A 24,610-nucleotide genomic window follows, 5' to 3' on the forward strand; every position below is an offset into this window, starting at 1 on the left:
AAGCGAAGTAGAAAATAGACGGGAGCCTGAGGCCGGTGGCGCACGCAACGGGCGGCCGTGAGACACAGCGGCCGGAAATCGCAGGTGAGGCGAGCAGCAAAGTCCATGGCGCTTCGATCCGACTGACTCCAATGATGCGATCCGAAGGAAGTCAACAGCTTGAAGGACGAAACAAATGGTTGGGAAGCAAATTTAGCAATCCAGCGGACGGCCGAGTGGGGTTAATAATAATTTTTGTGTACTTAAGAATTTATTCTAAGGCTGTAAGCTGCTCTTTCGACCAAAGTAACAGAGAGTCGGACGGCAGGAAAAGTGATGTATATTGGGCTCAGTGTCACTGACGGCCGATACTACAGATCGTCTCCATGGCGACAGACATTACGAGTTGACATCAGATGAAATGAACAAGGACAAGCCTCTGTCAGGAACAAGATATGAAGCGTCACATCCACAGGGAGGAGTGGATGGAGCGTCACGGCCACCGGGAACAACTGATGAAAGGTCAAATCCTCCAAGAGCAATGGATGTAGGGACACACAACCGGGAAACAAGGATGGTTAGTAACCACACCGGGATCAATGGATGGAGGGACACACAACCGGGAGACAAGGATGGTTAGTAACCACACCGGGATCAATGGATGTAGGGACACACAACCGGGAGACAAGGATGGTTAGTAACCACACCGGGATCAATGGATGTAGGGACACACAACCGGGAGACAAGGATGGTTAGTAACCACACCGGGATCAATGGATGTAGGGACACACAACCGGGAGACAAGGATGGTTAGTAACCACACCGGGATCAATGGATGTAGGGACATACAACCGGGAGACAAGGATGGTTAGTAACCACACCGGGATCAATGGATGTAGGGACATACAACCGGGAGACAAGGATGGTTAGTAACCACACCGGGATCAATGGATGTAGGGACACACAACCGGGAGATAAGGATGGTTAGTAACCACACCGGGATCAATGGATGGTGGGACACACAACCGGGAGACAAGGATGGTTAGTAACCACACCGGGATCAATGGATGTAGGGACACACGACCGGGAGACAAGGATGGTTAGTAACCACACCGGGATCAATGGATGTAGGGACACACAACCGGGAGACAAGGATGGTTAGTAACCACACCGGGTTCAATGGATGTAGGGACACACAACCGGGAGACAAGGATGGTTAGTAACCACACCGGGATCAATGGATGTAGGGACACACGACCGGGAGACAAGGATGGTTAGTAACCACACCGGGATCAATGGATGTAGGGACACACAACCGGGAGACAAGGATGGTTAGTGACCACACCGAGATCAATGGATGTAGGGACACACAACCGGGAGACAAGGATGGTTAGTAACCACACCGGGATCAATGGATGGAGGGACACACAACCGGGAGACAAGGATGGTTGGTAACCACACCGGGATCAATGGATGTAGGGACACACAACCGGGAGACAAGGATGGTTAGTAACCACACCGGGATCAATGGATGTAGGGACACACAACCGGGAGACAAGAATGGTTAGTAACCACACCGGGATCAATGGATGTAGGGACACACAACCGGGAGACAAGGATGGTTAGTAACCACACCGGGTTCAATGGATGTAGGGACACACAACCGGGAGACAAGGATGGTTAGTAACCACACCGGGATCAATGGATGTAGGGACACACGACCGGGAGACAAGGATGGTTAGTAACCACACCGGGATCAATGGATGTAGGGACACACAACCGGGAGACAAGGATGGTTAGTAACCACACCGGGATCAATGGATGTAGGGACACACAACCGGGAGACAAGGATGGTTAGTAACCACACCGGGATCAATGGATGTAGGGACACACGACCGGGAGACAAGGATGGTTAGTAACCACACCGGGATCAATGGATGTAGGGACACACGACCGGGAGACAAGGATGGTTAGTAACCACACCGGGATCAATGGATGTAGGGACACACAACCGGGAGACAAGGATGGTTAGTAACCACACCGGGTTCAATGGATGTAGGGACACACAACCGGGAGACAAGGATGGTTAGTAACCACACCGGGATCAATGGATGTAGGGACACACGACCGGGAGACAAGGATGGTTAGTAACCACACCGGGATCAATGGATGTAGGGACACACAACCGGGAGACAAGGATGGTTAGTGACCACACCGAGATCAATGGATGTAGGGACACACAACCGGGAGACAAGGATGGTTAGTAACCACACCGGGATCAATGGATGGAGGGACACACAACCGGGAGACAAGGATGGTTGGTAACCACACCGGGATCAATGGATGTAGGGACACACAACCGGGAGACAAGGATGGTTAGTAACCACACCGGGATCAATGGATGTAGGGACACACAACCGGGAGACAAGAATGGTTAGTAACCACACCGAGATCAATGGATGTAGGGACATACAACCGGGAGACAAGGATGGTTAGTAACCACACCGGGATCAATGGATGGAGGGACACACAACCGGGAGACAAGGATGGTTGGTAACCACACCGGGTTCAATGGATGTAGGGACACACAACCGGGAGACAAGGATGGTTAGTAACCACACCGGGATCAATGGATGTAGGGACACACGACCGGGAGACAAGGATGGTTAGTAACCACACCGGGATCAATGGATGTAGGGACACACAACCGGGAGACAAGGATGGTTAGTGACCACACCGAGATCAATGGATGTAGGGACATACAACCGGGAGACAAGGATGGTTAGTAACCACACCGGGATCAATGGATGGAGGGACACACAACCGGGAGACAAGGATGGTTGGTAACCACACCGGGATCAATGGATGTAGGGACACACAACCGGGAGACAAGGATTGTTAGTAACCACACCGGGATCAATGGATGTAGGGACACACAACCGGGAGACAAGAATGGTTAGTAACCACACCGGGATCAATGGATGTAGGGACACACAACCGGGAGACAAGGATGGTTAGTAACCACACCGGGTTCAATGGATGTAGGGACACACAACCGGGAGACAAGGATGGTTAGTAACCACACCGGGATCAATGGATGTAGGGACACACGATCGGGAGACAAGGATGGTTAGTAACCACACCGGGATCAATGGATGTAGGGACACACGACCGGGAGACAAGGATGGTTAGTAACTACACCGGGATCAATGGATGGAGGGACACACAACCGGGAGACAAGGATGGTTGGTAACTACACCGGGATCAATGGATGTAGGGACACACAACCGGGAGACAAGGATGGTTAGTAACCACACCGGGATCAATGGATGTAGGGACACACAACCGGGAGACAAGGATGGTTAGTAACCACTCCGGGATCAATGGATGGAGGGACACACAACCGGGAGACAAGGATGGTTGGTAACCACACCGGGATCAATGGATGTAGGGACACACAACCGGGAGACGAGGATGGTTGGTAACCACACCGGGATCAATGGATGTAGGGACACACAACCGGGAGACAAGGATGGTTAGTAACCACACCGGGATCAATGGATGTAGGGACACACAACCGGGAGACAAGGATGGTTAGTAACCACACCGGGATCAATGGATGTAGGGACACACAACCGGGAGACAAGGATGGTTAGTAACCACACCGGGATCAATGGATGTAGGGACACACAACCGGGAGACAAGGATGGTTAGTAACTACTCCGGGATCAATGGATGGAGGGGTAAATTCCATCGGCAGCAATAGATGTCCGGTCACCCCACCCCCTCCACACGGAGCAATGACATCGGGTCATCCCCACCGGGTACTTCGGATGGACGCTTAACAAATATCCGGCACCGGCGAAAATGATTTCCGAGACATTCCCCTATGTCCCTATCACGGTGATGTGATAGTAGATAAATTCTGTAGCATTCGTCAGCCACAGGAGGATGAAGCTGCCGGAGAGGGTGAAGAGCAAAACCACAGACCTCTTCCGGCTCTCCATCTCCGGGTCACTGCTGTTTCCCCCCTTGCTCTGACCCCTCAGCCACCTACGGACCCGACTGGCCACTAAAATGTGCCTGACTGTCAGAGCGTTGAGCAGCAGAATTACACCGAATGGGAGAAATTGAGTCAACACGATGTCACATCAGTCATACGACACCCACGCCGGGTCAGCGATAACAGAACCAATGTACATTGTTAATGATCTCTCTGTAAGTGAAGTCGAGTGGGCCGTTCCTCAGACAGAACAGACCGCTAGATGGCGCTAGAACCACGGCCGCCGTTCTGCCCGTGCAGGACTTTGTTTTCAGTTTCTGACAGCAAATGGCAACAAACCGATCGAAGGTGAAAGTGACGGTGAACCAGACGGAACAGATCACGGCGATGCGGGACAGGGCATGGAGAACAGTGCACACAGAGAGGAGGTTCAGGAAGCAAACGGAAAAATAATGATAATTGAGTTGATACAAAACGACCTCAGTGGTAATGACCAATAGATCCGCCGCTGCCATGGACAACAGGTACCGCGTGATGCAGAAGGAGAGGCCGCACTTTCCCCGGGACAGGATGACAATCGCCACTAAATTCACTGGAGAAAGAGAACGGAATGACATTAAAAAATATGATCCGTAATCAGGCACCCCCAACTTAATCGCCCTCCCCTCTACATCAAGGCTAAGGTTGAGTTACTGTTAACCTCAGATTCACTGCTGTCGGATTCCAATGATTCACGAGCGGTAAAGAATGTCATCTGATATCCGTCGTGAACAGTGTATTCATTCTTCTGAAATTTTGCCTCCTAGGCCTTGACTGCACGGTACAGGATACATATTTCCCTGCACCCAGACCGTCAATCATAAAAATCTACAGCGCATTTCAGGCCCTTCGGCCCACAATATTGCGCCGACCATCTAAACCCAGACAGAGGTTATCTGCAATATTTGCAAATCATTCGTCTTGCTCAGTATGAATGAATGCACAGGTCATTGTTTGAATGAAGCAGCTTCGTGACGGAGCATCCAGTCCACGTGATCCAATCCCCGTCACGGTACAGCCACGTCAGAAGCCAAGATGGTGAACATTCCTCTATTGCGAGTCGGTATTTCTTAAGCAAGGAGCACAAATTGCACGCGATACAAATTTTTTTGCCTCATAACGTCGAGACGAAGTCGGAGTAGGGAAACATGACTCTGACAGGGGGATAGAAGTTACTTGCTGAGAATATCAACTGACCATCTCTGAATCTGACTGGTTGTCCTATTTACAAGTGAAGAGTGTTCCAGGTGACCCGAGAAGCAGCACACGAAACATTTTCAATATATTATGCAAATTCCTATTTTGGATGCACTTCGCTTTTAATTTTCCTCATACATTACATTTATCCACATTATTTTTTTGTAATTGCCATGGTTTTCCGCACACATCGAGATTCACTAAATGGCAGTAAGTTATCCTGGCATCCTCATAATTCTGCAAATAACCCAATTTCATCTCGCCCCGAACGACAGGGGAAAAAAAAACATTCATGTAATTCTCCACATCGCCCAATTTCACATCGCCGGGAATGTCAGGAGAAAAAATATATTCTGTCCTCATAATTCCCCACATCGCCTAAGTTCACATCGCCAGGAACGCCAGAAAAGAATAACACGCCCGGTCCCGACCTAATCAATATAATCGATACAGTCTATATCATGGCAGACGGGTTTCATTCTGAGCGCACATGTGATTGCCTGCTGACATAAAACAGAATAATTTGTTGCCAGTATCTGTATTTTTCGTCTGACAACGATTGTTCAAACTGGTTCATCACTGTCTTTTCCACGGGGGAATTTATCCGAGATAATACTTATAATTTTCTACTTTATAGGGAATTAGAGAATCGTTCCTGTTATTGCTGATGGACTAGGCAGTTCAGAGAGATGGGGCCGAAAAGGAATAAAAGGGTGGGCAGAGAGGTGGAGAGAGAGGATAGGGTGGGAAGATGGGTGGGGAGAGAAGGGGAGAGAGGAGGCTAGGGGGGCGAGAGGGGTAAGGAGAGGAGGATAGGGTGGGGAAGGTGGAGAGAGGACGATAGGGTGGAGAGAGTGGTGGGGAGAGGAGGATAGTGTGGGCAGAGAGGTGGAGAGAGTAGGATAGGGTGGGAAGAGGGGTGGAGAGAGGAGAGAGGATAGGGTGGGGAGAGGAGGATAGTGTGGTGAGAGAATGGTGGGGGAAGAGATGGAGAGAGGGGACCGAGGGAGAGAGAGGCTGAGGGAGTGGGTAGTGGGTCTCCTCTCCTCTCCTTACATTCTCTTTCTCCCCTCCCATCCTCAATCTGACCCCTCCCTCTCCCCCACCCCCCTGCAGAAAATGGTGGTGATCCACGCCAACCATCCCGCACCGCCAGACCTCGCCTCCATCTTGTCGGGCAAGCTGCCGCCCACTCCTGCCTCTGACAGGCCCCAGTGATGACACGTCCCCCTACTCCATGGGACAGCCTAAAAGGTTTGGTCCGGGCGACCTGAGGCTTGGCCCGAAAGAAAAATCAAGGCGGGATTTTGGAGACGGAAGGGAAAGGAGGTCACATTCCTCCCCCAGGGGAACCCCGCAGATTCTGCTCCCTTGTTACTAGCCGCCCTCTCCCACCCTCGGCTCCCGTCACTCCTAAAACACTCCGCTCCCTGTCCCCTCGCTCTCCCCTCTATCACCCCCCATCTTACCCTGGCTGGCGGCCATTTTGTGATGTTTACCATTGACTTCACCTCTCCCAGCATCGTAGAATGGCGCACATCCATTTCCTCACCTTTCACACACTTCCTGTTTATTCAATCTCAATTCCTTATCTCGCCTCTCCCTTTTCTCCCTCCTCACTCTCCCAACTCTCCATTTAACCTTCTGCCGACAGCCATTTTGTGACAGTGTAAGCACTCCCCTCCCCTTTCTTGCCGTCCGTCTTATTTACGAAGCAAATGTCACCACCAACCCTTCCTCCTCTATTGAGTAAGTCACTCCCCCACACTTCCCATCCTATTCCTCCCCACCCTGTCCCATTATTCTCCCTCCCTCCTTGTCCCATCACTTCCCCTCCTTCCCCGTCACAACACTCCCCCCGCCATCCCCATACCATCGCTTCCGGTCCCTCCACCTCCCATCACTTCCCCTCCCTGCCCGCTCCATCATTCCCCTTCCTCCCGATCACATCACTCCTGCTCCGTTTCTGTCGTTTCTCTCCTCCTCACCGCGTCTTTATATTTTCCATTTCGTCCACCAGTTTGTGACAGGAACTTCCGCCCCTTTCCTACCCTATTGAGTCAATGACTTCGCCACGCTCACCGTCTCATCAGTCCACTCCTCGTTCCTTCACTCCTCTTCATCCCAAACCCCTCACACCTCCTCCCCAAAACCCACACGTATATGTGTATGTGTGAATATCTGAGATATATACATTAGTTTATTCAATGACAAAATTATTGCACTTAAAACATATATACAATGCACAAGGCGATATAAAACACAAATTAAAATACGGTTATTACAATCAATAACACACTCGATCCCGGGATTGTATCCAGGGGCACCGCATGTTCTTTCGCCATAGATTCTGTGTGTGACAGTGGCCATTGTAAGTCAGTGTCTCACTCCATCCCTGGCGGCCACATTAACCAAGGATTCGCCCATTTTAAATCAGCGCGTCCCTCCCTCTCTTATGCTCACTTCTGCTAAAGCCGTCACTCTCTCCCCAGCGGCCATTTCAAGTGAAGCGTCGGACATCTCATCTCTCCCGGAAGTTTCGGGAGTCTCCCGCATATTGTTAGCGGCTCCCTGACGCCCGCAATTTATATAAAATATCACGGAAATCGTTTATTTTTGAGAACGAGAGAGAGAGAGAGAGAGAGAGAGAGAGAGAGAGAGAGAGATAGAGAGAGAGAGAGAGAGAGAGAGAGAGAGAGAGAGAGAGAGAGAGAGAGAGAGAGAGAGAGAGAGAGAGAGAGAGAGAGAGAGAGAGAGAGAGAGAGAGAGAGAGAGAGAGAGCGCGCCATGACAGAGTATTGCAAAAACAGAAAATACAAAACGTACTTCACCCCAAACTACACTGAAGTTTACCCCTGCCTAATTAGGGGTCAAAATAATGACAGTGTTGCTCGCTGCACTGTCTGCAACAGTGTCTTTTCTATTGCTCCTGCTGGGTTACATTTCTGTTGAGGTGAGTTTAACGTGTGTCATTCGTTCATCAGCATAGCTAACGCTATTTAAACTAGCTGACTTGCCGCTAAGGAGCTACTCTATTGCAGACATCCCACCTCTCCCGGGAGTTCCGGGAGTCTCCCGCAAATTGATGGCGTTACCTCCCTGAAATGAGTTTTTGTAGGGTGGGATTAATTGAATTCAACGTGTCCTTCACTCCTTCTCTGCCGTTCATTTTATCCAAGCCGTCGCTTCCTCCTTGGTCCCGTTTCAACCCGGCCGAACGGGGTCTCCTCAGTCACCACATCTCTCCCTTTTTCCCAACAAAATTAACGATGCTGACGCCGTATTCAATCGCCGTCTCAACACCTCCCTCCCCTGCGCTCACTTTAAACAAGGTATCACAAACCGTCAGACAGCTTAAGAGAAGCAACGGCAATTTTCTGTCAGAGCAATAGGTCATTTTACATCGCCCCATTACCCCTCTCTCTTCTCAATGTGGCCACTGACTGCATTTCGGCCACTTTACCCGATGCGTCTCTCCCGCTCTGTTGTCTGTCCATCACTCTCTCCCTGTCGGCCATTGTAACAAAGGTATCAGAGACTATTTCAGATCTGGCCGCTACTCCCTCTGATTTGTCTCCTCCTGGCGTCCATTTTCTCTCAGTGCATCCCTCCCTCCCTGGACACGATTTTCAAAGCGCGAGTCACCTCTTCCCTATAGACAAAGTTATATTTGCGCGTCATTCTCTCTTTGGTATTAATTTTATATTCTGGTTTTAATCCAGAACCCAATATTTAATCAGCAAATAACTTTCCCCGTCCCCCCCCCGTGATAATTTTCAGTCAGTGCACAATCCCCACCCTGTCGGTTCAATTTAACTCTGCCTCTCTCTCCCACTCTCTTGTCAGTATATCAATCCCTCCCTGACGGCCATCAGAAACAAGGTAACCACGGCCAACTTAATTCCGCCCATCGCCCCCTCCCTGGCACCCATTGTCACTCAGCCCATCACTTTCTCCCCGGAGACCATTTTCAGTCAACCTTTCACTCCGTTCCTGGTGACCATTCTAAAGCTTTCTGTCGTTCCCTCCCTATTCATTTTTTTCAATCGGCAGCCCCTCTCAGGACAGACACACTCGACCACCCTCCACTCGATAGGGAGACCGGGAACCGTACCCTGCATAACTTCCTGTGTGTTATGTGGACACCGGGAACCGGGTGCAATGAATCTCCCGGTGTTGGGACATGGAAACCATAAACATCTCTCGCACACACCCACCCCTCCCCCCATCTTCAGGAAGTCGTGCCGAAGGTCCTTCCGTCTGATCGTATCCACCGTCAGTGTTACAAAGCCGTCAACATCTACACGACCCTCGACTTTCCGTGTGACTAATAAACCCATCGGCGTTCCCGTCAGAGTTCGTTAACCCCGCTCCGAGTTCTGTCCAATACAGAACTCAAGCGTCCCCGCCAATTTCCAAGATCCCATTTCCCTTGGCAATGAACTGAAAGGAGTCCCATTGGGAGGTAGATGGTGTGAGTGAATGGGAAGGGTCATATCCCACTGGGAGATCGGACGACAGGAATGATTGGGAAGGGGTGCAGACGGTGGGGGTGAATGGGAAGGGGCGGGGCCCACTGGCAGGCAAACAGTGGAAGTGAGTGGGAAGGGGTGGGGTCTATTGGAAGTTTGGACGATGCAAACGAATGGGTAAGAGTGCGTACCGTTAGGAATGTGGATAGTTGGAGTGAATGGGAAGGGGTGGTGTCATTGGGAGTGCGGATGGTGTGAATGAATGGGAAAGAATGGCATTTGATTGAGATCACGGTCACGTGGGAAGACTCGAATCCACATATTCGGAGGAAGCTGCGCCACTGGACAACAGGCGGAAATACGTCACTACGAGAACGCTTCCGATGTCAATGAGCTCAAGACTGGAGCCGATTCCGTTAAAACTGTTGGGAATTTCCCCGGGCGCGTGGCCATTAAATGTGAGCGGGGAGTTAAAGTGGAAAGGGCAGTTAAAGTGGAAGGTTTAGTTAAAGGGGAGGGCGGGGAATCGGCCAGATAGTCCCCAACCCCCGGACGGGGATGTTCACACATTCAGATGTTCACAGATCCACTCTCAGTTCGGGTCTGGGTTCCTGCAGAGATCTTAGATCCTTCCTCCCGGTCTCACTGAAAAGATTCTCCACAAGCCTGAAACAGATGACACGACAGTGTCAGTAACAGGGGACCGGGGTTAATGTTTCAAGAACACTCACAGACAAATATCACCAGAAAACCCGCGGAAACGCGGATATTTTATCACATTGAACATTAACAAACACTCACCAGATCCACTCCAGACTCGGGAGGGTCAGTATGAGGCGGCGGAGAGCAGGGACAGATCGGTCTGTCAGCGAGTTTGATTCCAGCATCAGCCACGTCAGTGATCGGTTTGTACTGAGAGCGGAGGCGAGATCCTCGGCACCAGAATCTGTGAGACCGACATTCATCAGCCTGGAGATGAGACAGATTGAGGGTGAAGGACACAGAGAGACAGGAGCCACTTCAAATCCCCAGTGTTTATCAGTAACACAATTACTGATCACATTAATGTTCAGTGTCAGACACCCCGTGACTGTAAACACAATCTCCCACCGTCTGGTACTTACCACAGTTCCTGTATATTACACGCCGGGTTCCTCAGAGCCGCAGACACCAGTTTCACTCCTGAATCTCCCAGTTTATTATAACTCAGGTCCAGCTCCGTCAGAGATGGGTTTGTACTGAGAGCGGAGGCGAGAGCCTCGGCACCAGAATCTGTGAGACCGACATTGTCCAGCCTGCAGATGAGAGAGAGTGAGGGTGAAGGACACAGAGAGACAGGAGACGGTACAAATCCCCAGTGTTCATCAGTAACACAATTATTGATTATTTTCTTCAGCACGACTGCGCAAGTCGGCCAGTGAGAACAGCGAGAAGAGTTTAAAAGGAAGACAGATTTACAGAGCGAGCGTCAGAGGAGCGGAAGACAGAGTAGGAAGGCTTTGACTCAACGGGGCTTCGGAGATAAAGGGTGGAGGCGAGGTTGGTTATCTGTTTACAATACAGACAGAGAGTATGTGTGTGAGGCTGGTTTTCTGTGCTCGGTGTCAGATGTGGGAGATCCTGGAGACTCCCAGCCTCCCGGACGGCAACATCTGCACCCGGTGTGTCGAGCTGCAGCTCCTTAGAGACCAAGTTAGGGAACTGGAGATGCAGCTCGATGCCCTTCGTCTGGTCAGGGAGAGCGAGGAGTTGATAGAGAGGAGTTACAGGCAGGTGGTCACACCGGGGCCACGGGAGACTGAAGAAATGGGTCACAGTCAGGAGAGGGAAGGTCAAGAAGCAGTTACTAGTGAATACCCCAGTGGCTGTACCCCTTGACAATAAGTACTCTTGTTCGGGTACTGCTGGAGGCGGGTGGCCTACGGGGGTGAAGAAGCGACAGTCCCCGTCCCTCTGGCACAGTGTCTGGCCCTGTGGCTCAGAAGGGTAGGGAAAGGAAGAGGAAGGCAGCAGTGATAGGGGGCTCTATAGTTTGGGGGTCAGAAAGGAGATTCTTTGAATGCAGGAAAGAAACGCAGATGGCAGTCTGCCTTCTAGGTGCCAGGGTACGGGATGTTTCAGATGTCCTACAGTGGGAGGGAGAACAGCCAGAGATCATGGTACATATTGGTACCAATGACAGGCAGGAAAATGGAAGAGGTCCTGAAAGAGTACAGAAGTAAGTTGAGAGGCAGTACCACAAAGGTGGTAATCTCGGGATTACTGCCTGTGACACGTGGCAATGAGAATAGGAATAGGATGAGGTTGAGGATAAACGCGTGGCTGAGGGATTAGAGCAGGAGGCAGGGATTCAGAATTCTGGATCATTGGGAGATCTTTTGGAGCAGGTGTGAACTGCACAAAAAGGACGGGTTGCACTTGAATCCCAGGGCGACCAATATTTGGCGGGGATGTTTGCTGAGGCGGCTGGGGAGAATTTAAACTAGACGTGCTGGGTGGGGGCGAAGTGATGTGATGGAGGAAAGGTAGGTTGGCTCAGAAATAGAGAACATTTGGAGACAGTGCGTAAAAGAGGATAGGCAGGTGATAGAGAAGGGACGCGCTCAGTCCGATGGTTTGAGATGTGTCTATTTTAATGTGAGGAGTATTACGAGCATATGAGCCTAGAAGAATTGATCAGCACTTGGAGATATGATGTTATGGCCATTAAAGGGACTAGGATGGTGCAAGGGCAGGAATGATAACTTCAAGTGGCATGTTTTAGATGTTTCAGGAAGGACAGGGAAGGAGGCAAAAGAAGTGGGGTTGTGACACTGTTGATCAGAAATGGTGTCACGGCTGCAGAAAAGGAACAAGTCATGGAGCGGTTATCTATGGAGTCTCTGTGGGTGGAAGTTAGGAACAGGAAGGGGTCGATAACTCTACTGGGTGTTTTGTACAGACCACCCAACAGTAACAGGGACATAAAGGAGCAGATAGGGAGACAGATTCTGGAAAGGAGTAATAATAACAGGGTTGGTGAAGTGTGAGTTTTTAATTTCCCAATTATTGATTGGCATCTCCCTAGAGTGAGGGGTTCAAATGGGGTGGAGTTTGCTAGGTGTGTTCAGGAAGGTTTCTTGACACAATATGTAGATAAACCTACAAGAGGGGAGGCTGTACTTGATCTGGAACTGCGAGATGGACTTGGCCAGGTGTCAGGTCTCTCAGTGGGACAGCATTTTGGAGATAGTGATCACAATTCTATCTCTTTTATCATAGCATTAGAGAGGGATAGGTACAGGCATGTTAGGGAAACCTTTAACTGTAGTAAGGAGAACTATGAGGCTATCAGGCTGGAACTTGTCAGCATAAATTGGAAACAGATGTTCTCAGGAAAACGGACTGAAGAAATGTAGAAAATGTTCAGTGGATATTTGCGTGGGGTTCTGAGTAGGTACATTCCAATGAGACATGCAAAGGATGGTCGGGTACAAGATCAGTGGTGCACAAAGACTGTTGTAAATCCAGTCAGGAAGAAAAGAGGAGCTTACGAAAGGTTAAAAAAAAACGAAGTAATGATATGAATCTGGAAGATTATAAGACTGGCAGGAAGGAGCTTAAGAATGAAATCAGGAGAGCTAGAAGTGGCCATGAGAAGGCCTTGGCGGACAGCATTAAGGAAAACCCCAAAGCATTCTGCAAGTATGTGAAGAGCAAGAGGATAAGATGTGAGAGGATAGGACCAACCAAGTGTGACAATGGAAAAGTGTGTATGGAACCGGAGGAAATAGAGGAGGTATTTAATTAATCATTCACTTCAGTATTCGTGACTGAAAAGATCTTGGTGATTGTAGGGATGACTTGCAGTGGACTGCAAAGCTGGAGAATGTAAATATTAAGAAAGAGGATGTGCTGGAGCTTTTGGAAAACATCAAGTTGGATAAGTCACCGGGAGATGGCGGGACGTATCCCAGGCTACTGTGGGAAGCAGGGGAGGAGATTGCTGAGCCTCTGGCTATGATCTTTGCATCATGAGTGAGGACGGGAGAGGTTACGGAGGATTGGAGGGTTGTGGATGTTGTTCTCTTTTTTCAAGAAAGGGAGTAGGGATCGCCCAGGATATAATAAGCTAGTAAGGCTTACTTCAGTGGTTGGTAATTTGATGGAGAAGATCCTGAGGGGTAGGATTTATGAACATCTGGAGAGGCAAAATATCATTAGGAATGGTCAGCTTGGCTTTGTCAAAGGCAGGTCGTGCCTTACGAGCCTGATTGAATTTTTTCAGGATGTGACTTACCACATTGATGAAGGAAGAGCAGTAGATGTAGTGTATATGGATTTCAGCAAGGCATTTGATAAGGTACCCCATGCGAGGCTTATTGAGAAAATTACGAGACATGGGATCCAAGGGGAGATTGCTTTGTGGATCCAGAACTGGCTTGCCCGCAGAAGGCAAATTGTTGTTGTAGACGGGTCATATTCTGTATGGATGCCGGTGACCAGAATTGTGCCTCATGGATCTGTTCTGGGACCCCTAGTCTTTGTGATTTTTATAAATGACTTGGATATGGAAGTGGAGGGATGGGTTAGCAAATTTCTTGATGACACAAAGGTTGGGGGTGTTGTGGATAGTGTGGACGGCTGTCAGAGGTTACAGGGGGACATTGATAGAATGCAAAACTGGGCTGTGAAGTGGCAGATGGAGTTCAACCCAGTTAAATGTGAGGTGCTTCACTTTGGTATGTCAAATATAATGGCAGAATATAGTATTAATGGTAAGACTCTTGGCAGAGTGAAGGATCAAAGGGATCTTGGAGTCAGAGACTATAGGACACTCAAAGTTGCTATGCAGGTTGACTCTGTGGTTAAGAAGGCGTATGGTGTATTGGCCTTCATCAATCGTGGAATTGAATTTAGGAGCCAAGAGGAAATGTGGCAGCAATATAGGACGTTGGTCAGACCCTACTTGGAGTACTGTGCTCAGTTCTGGTCGCCTCACTATAAGAAGGACGTGGAAGCCATAGAGGAGAGGAGATTTACATGGTTGTTGCCTGGATTGGGAAAAATGCCTTAGGAAAATAGGTTGAGTAAACCCGGCCTTTTCTCTTGGGGTGACGGAGTATGAGAGGTGACTTCAGAGAGGCGTACAACGTAATGAGAGGCATTGATCATGTGGATAGTCAGAGGGTTTTCCCCAGGGCTGAAATGGCTAGCACAAGAGGACATATTTTTAAGGTGCTTGGAAGCAACTACAGAGGAGATGTCGGGGGTAAGTTTTCCTTTTACGCAGAGAGTAGTGAGGGTGTGGAATGGGCTGTCATCAACGTCAGAGGAGGCGGAACCGATAGGGTTTTTAAGAGACTCCTCGATAGATAGACAGAGCTCAGAAAATAGTTTGCTATGGGTAAAGCCTAGGTAGTTCTAATATATGGACATGTTCGGCACAGCTTTGTGGGCCGAAGGGCCTATATTGTGCTGTATATTTTCTCTGTTTCTTTCTTTCTACTGATCACGTTAGTGTTCAGTGTCAGACATCTAGTGACTGTAAACACAACCTCCCACAGTCTGGTACTTACCCCAGTTTCTGTATTTTACACTCCGGGTTCCTAAGAGCCGCAGACACCAGTTTCACTCCTGAATCTCCCAGTTTATTACCACCCAGGTACAGCTCTGTCAGTAATGGGTTTGTACTGAGAGCGGAGGCGAGATCCTCGGCACCAGAATATGTGAGACCGACTCCCCTCAGCCTGGAGATGAGAGAGAGTGAGGGTGAAGGACACAGAGAGACAGGAGACGGTACAAATCCCCAATGTTTATCAGTAAGATAATTACTGATCACATTAATGTTCAGTGTCAGACACCCACTGACTGTAAACACAATCTCCCACAGTCTGGTACTTACTCCAATTTATTTATTTTACACTCCGGGTTCCTCAGAACCGCAGACACCAGTTTCACTCCTGAATCTCCCACGTCATTCTCCCGAAGTCTAAACACAAACAGACAGATTGATGAACAAAGTGATTCAAACCGTGTGTCTGACGGAATTTCTCTCACTCGGATAGTTCAGGAAACAGTAAACCCTTCAGTCAATCACTGATCGGAGTTCCCATCACTGTCAATATCACTCACTGCCCAGCTCCATCGTATTCACCGAATGTCAGCAATTTAGTCTATCGGTGTGACCCTGTAAACCCCACATATTCTGTCTCATTCCCCGATGGCTAAAAAAGTGTACCTGATGTGAAAGGGTCGGAAAGTGCAGGGATGAACGATGGGAGAAACTGTCAGAGTGAGGAAGATTTGTGAATGAGGCCATGTCGATGGAAGACAGTGGAAGAGATCCCACCTCAGGAAACGGGATAGGAAGACAGATCCTGCAGGAGGAAGGGAATGCGGATGAGAAGACGCACACGAGTATACCGAAGGGAAAAGATAATCCAATAAGATGGGATGATCCAGAAATAGATTGCAAGGGAGGGGTGGGTCTGAACTGTGGCCCACAATCAGGAGAGGAGATCCTTCACACTGAATGTGGCATTTCTCCAGGACGAGGTGTTTTATTGTATCACAGAGTCCGATGACATGCGACAGGACCGCACAGTCAATTGGGGTCAGTGTCATTTCACGGAATGAAAGTGATTCCACAGATCCCAGTACGGCCTGAGATGAGCACAGTCACACAGGTGGACTGATGGTCATAGTCACACACGGGGAAGGGCCGGGGAGGACAATCTCACAATGATATTTCTTTCCTTCTCACTGAGACAGTCTGCTGACGGTCTCTTGTCTCTCACCGGGAAGGGGGTGTGAATCTCTGACCCACCTGCTGCAGTCAGTGTCAGTCTGGGTGTCAGTAACAGTGAGAAGGAACATTGTCAATGGACATGTCACAGGCAGCGAGAAACACGGCCATTCCTGTGATTTACTACCATTAACCCAATGGGCGTTGTTCACTGATCTGCTGAAGTATCCAAAATCCCTTCACAAAGAACCACAGAACCCTCCCGTCCTTGGGGAATTACTGACCGATCCCCAGATCATTTGTCACAATTGTTCACAATCTGATTTACTACAATTTTTCTCAAATCCCTTTACATTGAAACAACACAATGGAACAAATTCACAGTTCAGAGTGAGAGATAAATCAAGCTACCTCACGTCCAGGCACTTGTGCAGCCCGGGTCCCAGCCGCTGGAATCCTTCACAGTGAATGTGGCATTTCTCCAGGACGAGGTGTTTTATTGTATCACAGAGTCCGATGACATGCGACAGGACCGCACAGTCAATTGGGGTCAGTGTCATTTCACGGAATGAAAGTGATTCCACAGATTCCAGTACGGCCTGAGCCAGTCCACGATTCTGAGACTCAAACAGGTAGTGCAATGTGTTCAGGAGGCTCCTTTTACCAGCTTCACTCTCTGTGTTTCCACTCTGGCGTTTAACCTCCTCCTTCACCCAGTCAATCACCCGGCAGGTTGTTTCATTTGGAAATGGACCCAAAATCTCCTCCAGGCCCCGAGCTGTCATTGGGGAGGAGAGACCAGCAACAAAACGGAGAAATACCTCAAATCGCCTATCTGTCGTGTTCTGGGCTTCAGTGAGCAATTTCTGGATATCCCCGGGATGTGGATTCAGGAATTGTGCGACTGCAGCTACAAACTCTTGGATGGTGAGGTGTGGGAATGTGTACACTATGCCCCGGGCAGAATCCTCTCTCTCCAAATGCTCCATCAGGAACCCGGACAGGAACTGGGAAGGCTGCAGATTGTACTTGATCAAATCTTCATCTGCAAACACAATCTTCTTCTCAGACACTCCTCTGAAGGCCATCTGACCAATCCTGAGTAACACATCACGGGGGTTCTCAATCTGAAGGCCAAGGTTTTTCAGGATGTTGTAAATATAGTAGGTGTACAGTTGGGTGATGGTCTTGGGAACTCGCTGCGGGTCCCTGACTCTTTGTGTGAAGAAGGGGCCCAGTGCCAGAGCGAGGATCCAGCAGTAGGAGGGGTTGCAGCTCATCGTATACAGGATCTCGTTCTCCGTCACGTGTTTGAAAACAGCAGCTGCCACAGTCTGATCTTCAAAATACCTGATGAAATATTCCTTCCGTTTCTCACCAACAAATCCCAAGATTTCAGCCCACACACTGATCTCAGCCTTTTCCAATAAATGTAACGCAGAGGGACGGCTGGTCACCAGCACTGAACACCCTGGGAGCAGCTTGCCCTGGATTAAACTGTACACAATGTCAGACACCTTGCACTTGAATTCAGGATCTGTGCATGTGGACGGAGGTTCTATGTCTGTCCCACTGTCAGTAAAAACAATTTTGTCATTGAATTCATCCAAACTATCGAATATAAATAGCAATCCCTCTGGGCTCTTCCAGACCTCTCTCAGGATATTCCCAAAGTAAGGATACTGATCAAGAATCAGTTCCCTCAGGTTTAGTCTGCAGTTAATGAAATTTAAATCCCGGAATTTGAAACTGAAGACAAACTGGAACTGTTGGTATATTTTCCCCTTGGCCCAGTCGTAAACAATCTTTTGTACCATTGTTGTTTTCCCGATCCCCGGGACTCCGGCCACTGCTGCCGAAATCCCAGATTTGGATTTACTCCGGGAAGAGCTGCTCTGGAACAACTGATCAGTCCGGATTTTTTCCAGCTTTCTGCGGAGATGTCTCTCTCTCAGTTCTTCATGCTGTCTGCCTCTTGCCAGGAGCTCATGTTCCACCAGTGTCCGATCTCGAACAGTAGAAATGACCGTGAGCTCAACGTATCGATCAACCAGCTGGAAAACCTTCACCTTCTCCCTCATCAGGATCGTGTTCACTCTCAGTGTTGCAGTTTGTACCCGCAGAGTCTGCTTGTGTTTCTGTTGAATATCTTCCATGGAAACAAAGAACGTTGTCAAAAAATTAAATAACTCTACTGACAAAGAACTTTATAACTGCATTTCAACATTCAGTGTTTGAGATTACATGAATTAAATTCATATTTCGATGGATATTAGGACAATTTAAGATTCTGTTCACAGACACCAGAGTTGACAGTGATGAAAGTCCCAGAAAATATCCAATCCTCATATTCTGACACTAATTACTTGTGAAGGTGAGCATTCCCCTGCTATTCTATTCCAATCCTTTCTGCACTCCCGTTATAGATTTCACTATATTTAAAGCATTGTTTGCATCATTAACAGGCAATGTTAATTTTGATCTGGTGTGGAAATATGGAGAGCAGGATACTGCATTTTGGCAAATCTACACATTGGGGAGTCACAGGTGTCCACTGCTCTTGCATCAAAACAGTAACAGAATATGCGGGAAGCACTCAAGTCGGGCAGCAACTGTGGAGAGAATCACAGTGAAGTTTCGGATTGATAACCCATTGGAACAACAAGAATGAAAATGGGTTTAGTTTTCAGTCTCAGTGATGGACGAGCGGAGGAAAGATGGAAAGGAATCTCCGTGATTCCTTAAGCGTCTCACTAGTGTACATCGTGTGTGTGGAGAGGGTGGTGAAGTTTTGGCAACTGCTACTGATCAGTCTGGCAGGTGGAGTGTGGGGCACTGTATTATGCTGCTTCCGCCTATCAGAGTCGACCATGGATGTTGCGTCCCAGCTGACTAGATACGCAAGCCAGGACACTCTTCCATTGGTTAACATCCTCTCTTATGATAGTGTCTTTATTTTTATGGGTTATGCTTTCATTTCCGTTCAGTGATGTGTACCCTTTATCAGGAATGCTTATGCCTGTATGGCGTGCTGAATCCTCCTTGCGTTGATTAAAATATATCCTTAGAGCTAATTATGGATTTCAGAGAAGGCAAGATGAGGGAACACAACACACCAGTCCTCATAGAGGGATCTGATGTGGAAAGAGTGAGCAATTACAAATTCCTGGCTATCACTATCTCCGAGTATCTAACCTGGACCTAATATATCGATGCAGCTACTGAGAAGGCACAACAGTGGCTATATTTCATCAGGAGTTTCCAACATCACTCGAATATTTCTACAGGTTTAACTTCTACAGGTTTAACTCCCCATGAACCGTCTGGTTCATGGGGAGTACTGTACAGGATCTGAGTAAAGCGCACACTCAACGATTCAGGAAAAACTTCTCCTCTGAGATCCATTTTCTGAATGGACATTGAACCCATCGATAGTGACTCACTAAACTCTTTTTTTATTTCTATTTCTACACAACTTATTTAATTTTATTTCATAGAATCCCACAGACATGCATAGCTATATATGCTATATATGGTTTCTTTAGAAATTAGTTCCATTATTTGAATTAACTGTTTTTACTTTACTGATGCAAGAACAGCTAATTTCCAATCATCCCCGTGAAGCTGTGTCAAGGTATCATTCGTTTATTTTGTTTTTCTGATTTGATGCAGTGATTTTTGTCCGTTTCGGTAAATTAGAAAGCGGATTTAAAACTAGACAAAACCATACTGGGCCTTGTATTTGCTCTGGAAAATGCCTCCATTTACAAAATACAAACCGTTTGTATTCTGATAACAGTAATTGTTCCTTTGTGGTTGTTAATAGGGTGATTATTGGACGCCAATGCTTCATCAGATGTTGTAGAAATTTCACAAAGACATCTGTCCAAAAATTATTTAACTTTATAGAAGACCAAAACTTTAAGGTAGTTAAAGTAGCCACCTCACGTTGCATTTATCACAGGTCCGATTTATATTAGAAAAAAATATGCGCTAGATTATCTTTTGACATATGCGTCTTGTGCACTACCTTGAACTGAATCAAGGAGTGACGGGAGCAGAGAGATGAATTGCGAACTAAATGAGAAATTTTATTCCATTGACCAGCTGAAAATGACTCCTGCAGTTCCATTTCCCAAGCACATTTAACCTTATCATTAGACATAATTTGTAAATATAATATTATCATAATATTAATTATAATTATAATAAATTATAATATAATTTATAATATATAAATTTCTACAATATCTAATGAAACATTGGCATACAATAATCGCCCTATTAACAACCACAAAGGAACAACCACTGTCACCAAAATAAAAGGTGGCATTTTCCAGAGCGAATACAAGGTTGTCTATATATAATAACCATCGATACTTTCTGAAGTGGTTTAAGCTGAAAAATAGCATCTATCATATTTGGTAAATGAACAAATAGATAATTCGGTAACAAATCGTGTAAAAATTTCCTAACTTGTCAATATCTAAAAAATCGTGCATTAGATATATCATATTCATCTAATAGCTGCGAAAAAGACATTAAACAATTCTTTAAAAACAAATCTAAAAAAGTTTTTATTCCGTTAATTTTCCATGTTAAAAAGACCTCATCCAGAATTGATAGTTTAAAAAAAAACAGTAAAGGTGGATATGACTAGAGAGGACAAAGTTTTTTGAACGTTAGCAAAAATCATATGCTTGGACCTACAACCTAATTCACTTGCGGCAATCTTTGGGATAACTCCAAAGGAAGCAAGAAATGTTCCTGCTTCCTCTCAACGTATGATATCTTTTTCAACTTTATTGGCCAGGAGAGATATTTTGTTCCCAATCGATCCACTCTGATTTTTTTCTGGCTTTCCGCCATTATGTCATGTTTAAGCTTGGAGTAATTTAGAAGTCGGACGCTTGATGCATCTATTAACTTTGAGCAAACCTGGCGACCTTTCATTCAATATTTCCATATGCTCTAATTTTCTTTTTGTACTTTTTTAGGTAACTTTTTTTCTTCTCTGCGAAATTTCAGATTTCACCAGAAAGATTTTTTCTTTCTTTGGTAATTATATCCTCAAAATGAACTGCCCAATTCTCTTTTTTTTTTGTTTTTGGTTAGTTTAGTGGTTTATTTTTTCTTTCTCAATAATAGAAATTTGTGCCTTTTTTATGAATTATTAAGTGGAGCTACGGTTCTTTTTTTATATTCACTTAATATTATACTATACATGATTTTGACAGTGTATATTCCTTTCTTTATTAGTACTTTTATTGAAATATGCATTTGATATAACTTCCCTGATTTGTATCTATCCTGATATTTTTTAATTTAATAAAAAAATTGAAAATAAAAAAAAATCACAAAGATTGCGTGCATCTTACATATTAGGAAATTATCTTAAACAGGCGAGGGACAGAATCAAATGCTTTTTGATAGGCTATATAATATTGAAAGTTTTCTGCTTTCCCAGGTCTTGCTATAGAATTACATAATCTTTTATCAGTTGTTCCTTAAATCCGTTCATACCCAAGCTGTATTCTTACCACTCTTCTGTATGTCTTTTGTGGGCATCTAAGTGAGCGGTAATTAGTTCCGAGATACAATTTTATATATAAAATTTGTCTTATTATTAAGAAGCCAATAATAACATAGTAGGTGACCATTTAGTGGTCTTAAAAAGCAGAAGTAAAGCTGTCCTTGAGGCTGGTGGTACATACCTTCAGCCTTTTATATCTTCTGCCCCATGGGAATATGAAAGGGGGAATGTTTGTGGTGGGTTAGGGATCAGCAGCGAATTCTTCCAGGAATTGAATTCTTCCAGGAGGGGACAAAGGTGATGGATGAAGTTACACATGGATATTGTCTGCTTGGATATTAGTTGGGTGTTTGACAAGATCCCACATGGGAGGCTCATACAGAAAATTATCATGCTTGGGAACACTGGTACCCATCCTGCCTGGCGGGGACTCACACTGGGAGAAATTTCTTTCGCCGGTGGGTGGTGAATCTGAGAAATTAATGTCATGGACAGCTGAGGAAAACAAGCAGTTGAGTATATTTAAAATGCAGGCAGGTTGATATGTTCCTGATTAGGAAGAGTGTCAACATTTACTGTGATAATGGGGCAGAGAGGAATTGAACAGCAAACTCACTGAGCCGAATGGCTTAATTCTGCTCCTGGATCTTATGGTTTTAGGGAGCATCTGGAGTATTGTATTCACTTCTGATTGTCCAGCTCTTTCAAGGATTGGAGAGGGTGCAGAACAGGTTCATCAGGGTGTTGCCTGGATTCGGTGGCATGTGTTACAAGTAGAAGTTTGATAAATTGGGTTTGTTTATTCTGGAGTTAGACTAGAGATCTGACAGATGTGTATAAAACAGAGAGATAAGAGTTTGGGTAGTCTGAATTTTGTTGTTGTTTTGTTATCACATATGACTGGTGTCTAGTACCTGAGTGCATTTGGTTAGGGTGAGATGGGGTAAATTTACAGCACATGGGTAGATTTTTTTCACGTGGTAGTGGATGCCTGGAATTTATTGCGTGAGTCATGTCGGAGGCAATTATGATGTAGATTCCCCTAGATATACACATGAAATGTGCAGTAAATGCGGGGGTATGGTCAAAAATAAAAAAAGAGGAAGCCAAAATATTTTTAAGAGTAAAAGTAGTGAGAGGGTCTACATTGGACTACTGAAAAATGATGTTGTAGATGTAGTAATGGGTGTAAAGGAAATGTCAGACATCTGTGGAAGTCACTAGCAGAATTACAAAATGTAAAGGGCATCCATGAATAGATTTGAGTGCAGCTGCTATTACGAAGGAGAAGGTGGTTCCGTATCTGAAAGGTCTGAAGATAGGAAAGTCACCTGGACTGGGTCATACAGTGTATCAGGAACCTGCCTGGGGTGTGTGGGCAGTCCCACAGGGGGAGGACCTGGATTCAAGGCTCCAGCAGAACCAACAGCTGGATTAGTAGAAAAATACATTGCAGAATATTCAGGCTGCAACGAGAGATTCTCTGAATTGAAACCTGAAAAGAGATCAGTGATTAATGGTGAATTTTGATTTCCAGGTTCTGCCAAGGCACTTCACTGAGATCTGGTTTGAACTCTGCAGTTCATCCCTCACCGTTCAGTTGAGGGGGTAATTGAGATAACCCTTGGGCGATGGTCATGTATTCCTGTGGATCGGGACCTGTTTAAATAAAAAACAAGTCCATGAAAACAGAACTAAAATAATTAAAACTGCTAATTCCAATGTGCCCTTGTGTTCAGTGCGTGTTTTTAACATACCGAGCTCCTGTATTTCCCTCAGTATTCTGTCCAACTTCGGTAACTCAGTCCTCCACTTCACAAAGGATACCCACATCGCCCTCCGGGCCCGGGAGCCTTTGCCCATCACCAAACTGAGGAAGAGTCTGGAACTCTCTGTCCGGTTTCCCTTCTCTGTCAGCTCAGTGACTTTCTATAAGAGGGAAACAAAGAATCTATCGTGGAGCAGACAGAAAAACATGGGGAATGTGCAGGAAAATATCTGTTCATCGTCCCAGTAGCTTCCGTACAGATGCAGTCACTGCGCTGCTGCCTCATCCTCTCTGGGTTCAGTCATTAACAGAGAAACAGTACCTGAAGGAAATTCTAAATCAATAGTGCGTAAACATAAAGATTTAGTGACATCCTGTAACTGGATTAATTTACTTGTTCATCAATGTGCACCATTACATCAATAAGATGTGACAATATGAGCGGAAAATAGGGGAAAGCAAAAAGCAAGGGAGCAAAAACTGGATGGTGGGCATCACTGAATCGTGGCTGAAAGAAGATCATATTTGGGTGCTTAAATCCAAGTATAAATATTGAATCGAAGGACAGGCAGGTAGGTGAAAGTATTGGGTTGACTCCGTTGTCATTAAAAATGAAACGTCCTGAGAAAGAGTTGATATCGGATTGGACGATATAGATGTTAAGAAACTGTATAGGGAAAATGACCCTGATGGAAATTATATACAGGCCTGTTTACAGTAGCCAGGATGTAAGCTACAAATTGCAACGGGAGAGAGAAGGGGCATGTAAGAATGTGAATGATAAAATTATCCTGGGGGAATTTGAATATGCAGGTAGCTTTGAAAAATCAGGTCGGTGCTGAATCCTGAGTCAGGGAAATTGTAGAATGCCTGTGAGATGGCTTTTGAGAGA

General features: G+C 46.5%; 1 protein-coding gene across 1 annotated transcript in view; it reads right to left on the reverse strand.

The window, feature by feature from the left end:
• LOC132389686 (NACHT, LRR and PYD domains-containing protein 3-like) overlaps nt 1-23,875 on the reverse strand; it is a 184,229-nt gene extending 160,354 nt beyond the window's left edge. The window contains exon 1 of the mRNA XM_059962241.1: nt 23,708-23,875. Within this exon, the coding sequence (XP_059818224.1) occupies nt 23,708-23,813 (106 nt within the window). The 5' untranslated portion in view covers nt 23,814-23,875. The remainder of the gene's footprint in view (nt 1-23,707) is intronic.
• Between the last annotated feature and the right edge of the window lie 735 nt (nt 23,876-24,610).

The sequence above is a fragment of the Hypanus sabinus genome, unplaced genomic scaffold, assembly GCF_030144855.1.
Source record: "Hypanus sabinus isolate sHypSab1 unplaced genomic scaffold, sHypSab1.hap1 scaffold_625, whole genome shotgun sequence".
Classification (NCBI taxonomy): domain Eukaryota; kingdom Metazoa; phylum Chordata; class Chondrichthyes; order Myliobatiformes; family Dasyatidae; genus Hypanus; species Hypanus sabinus.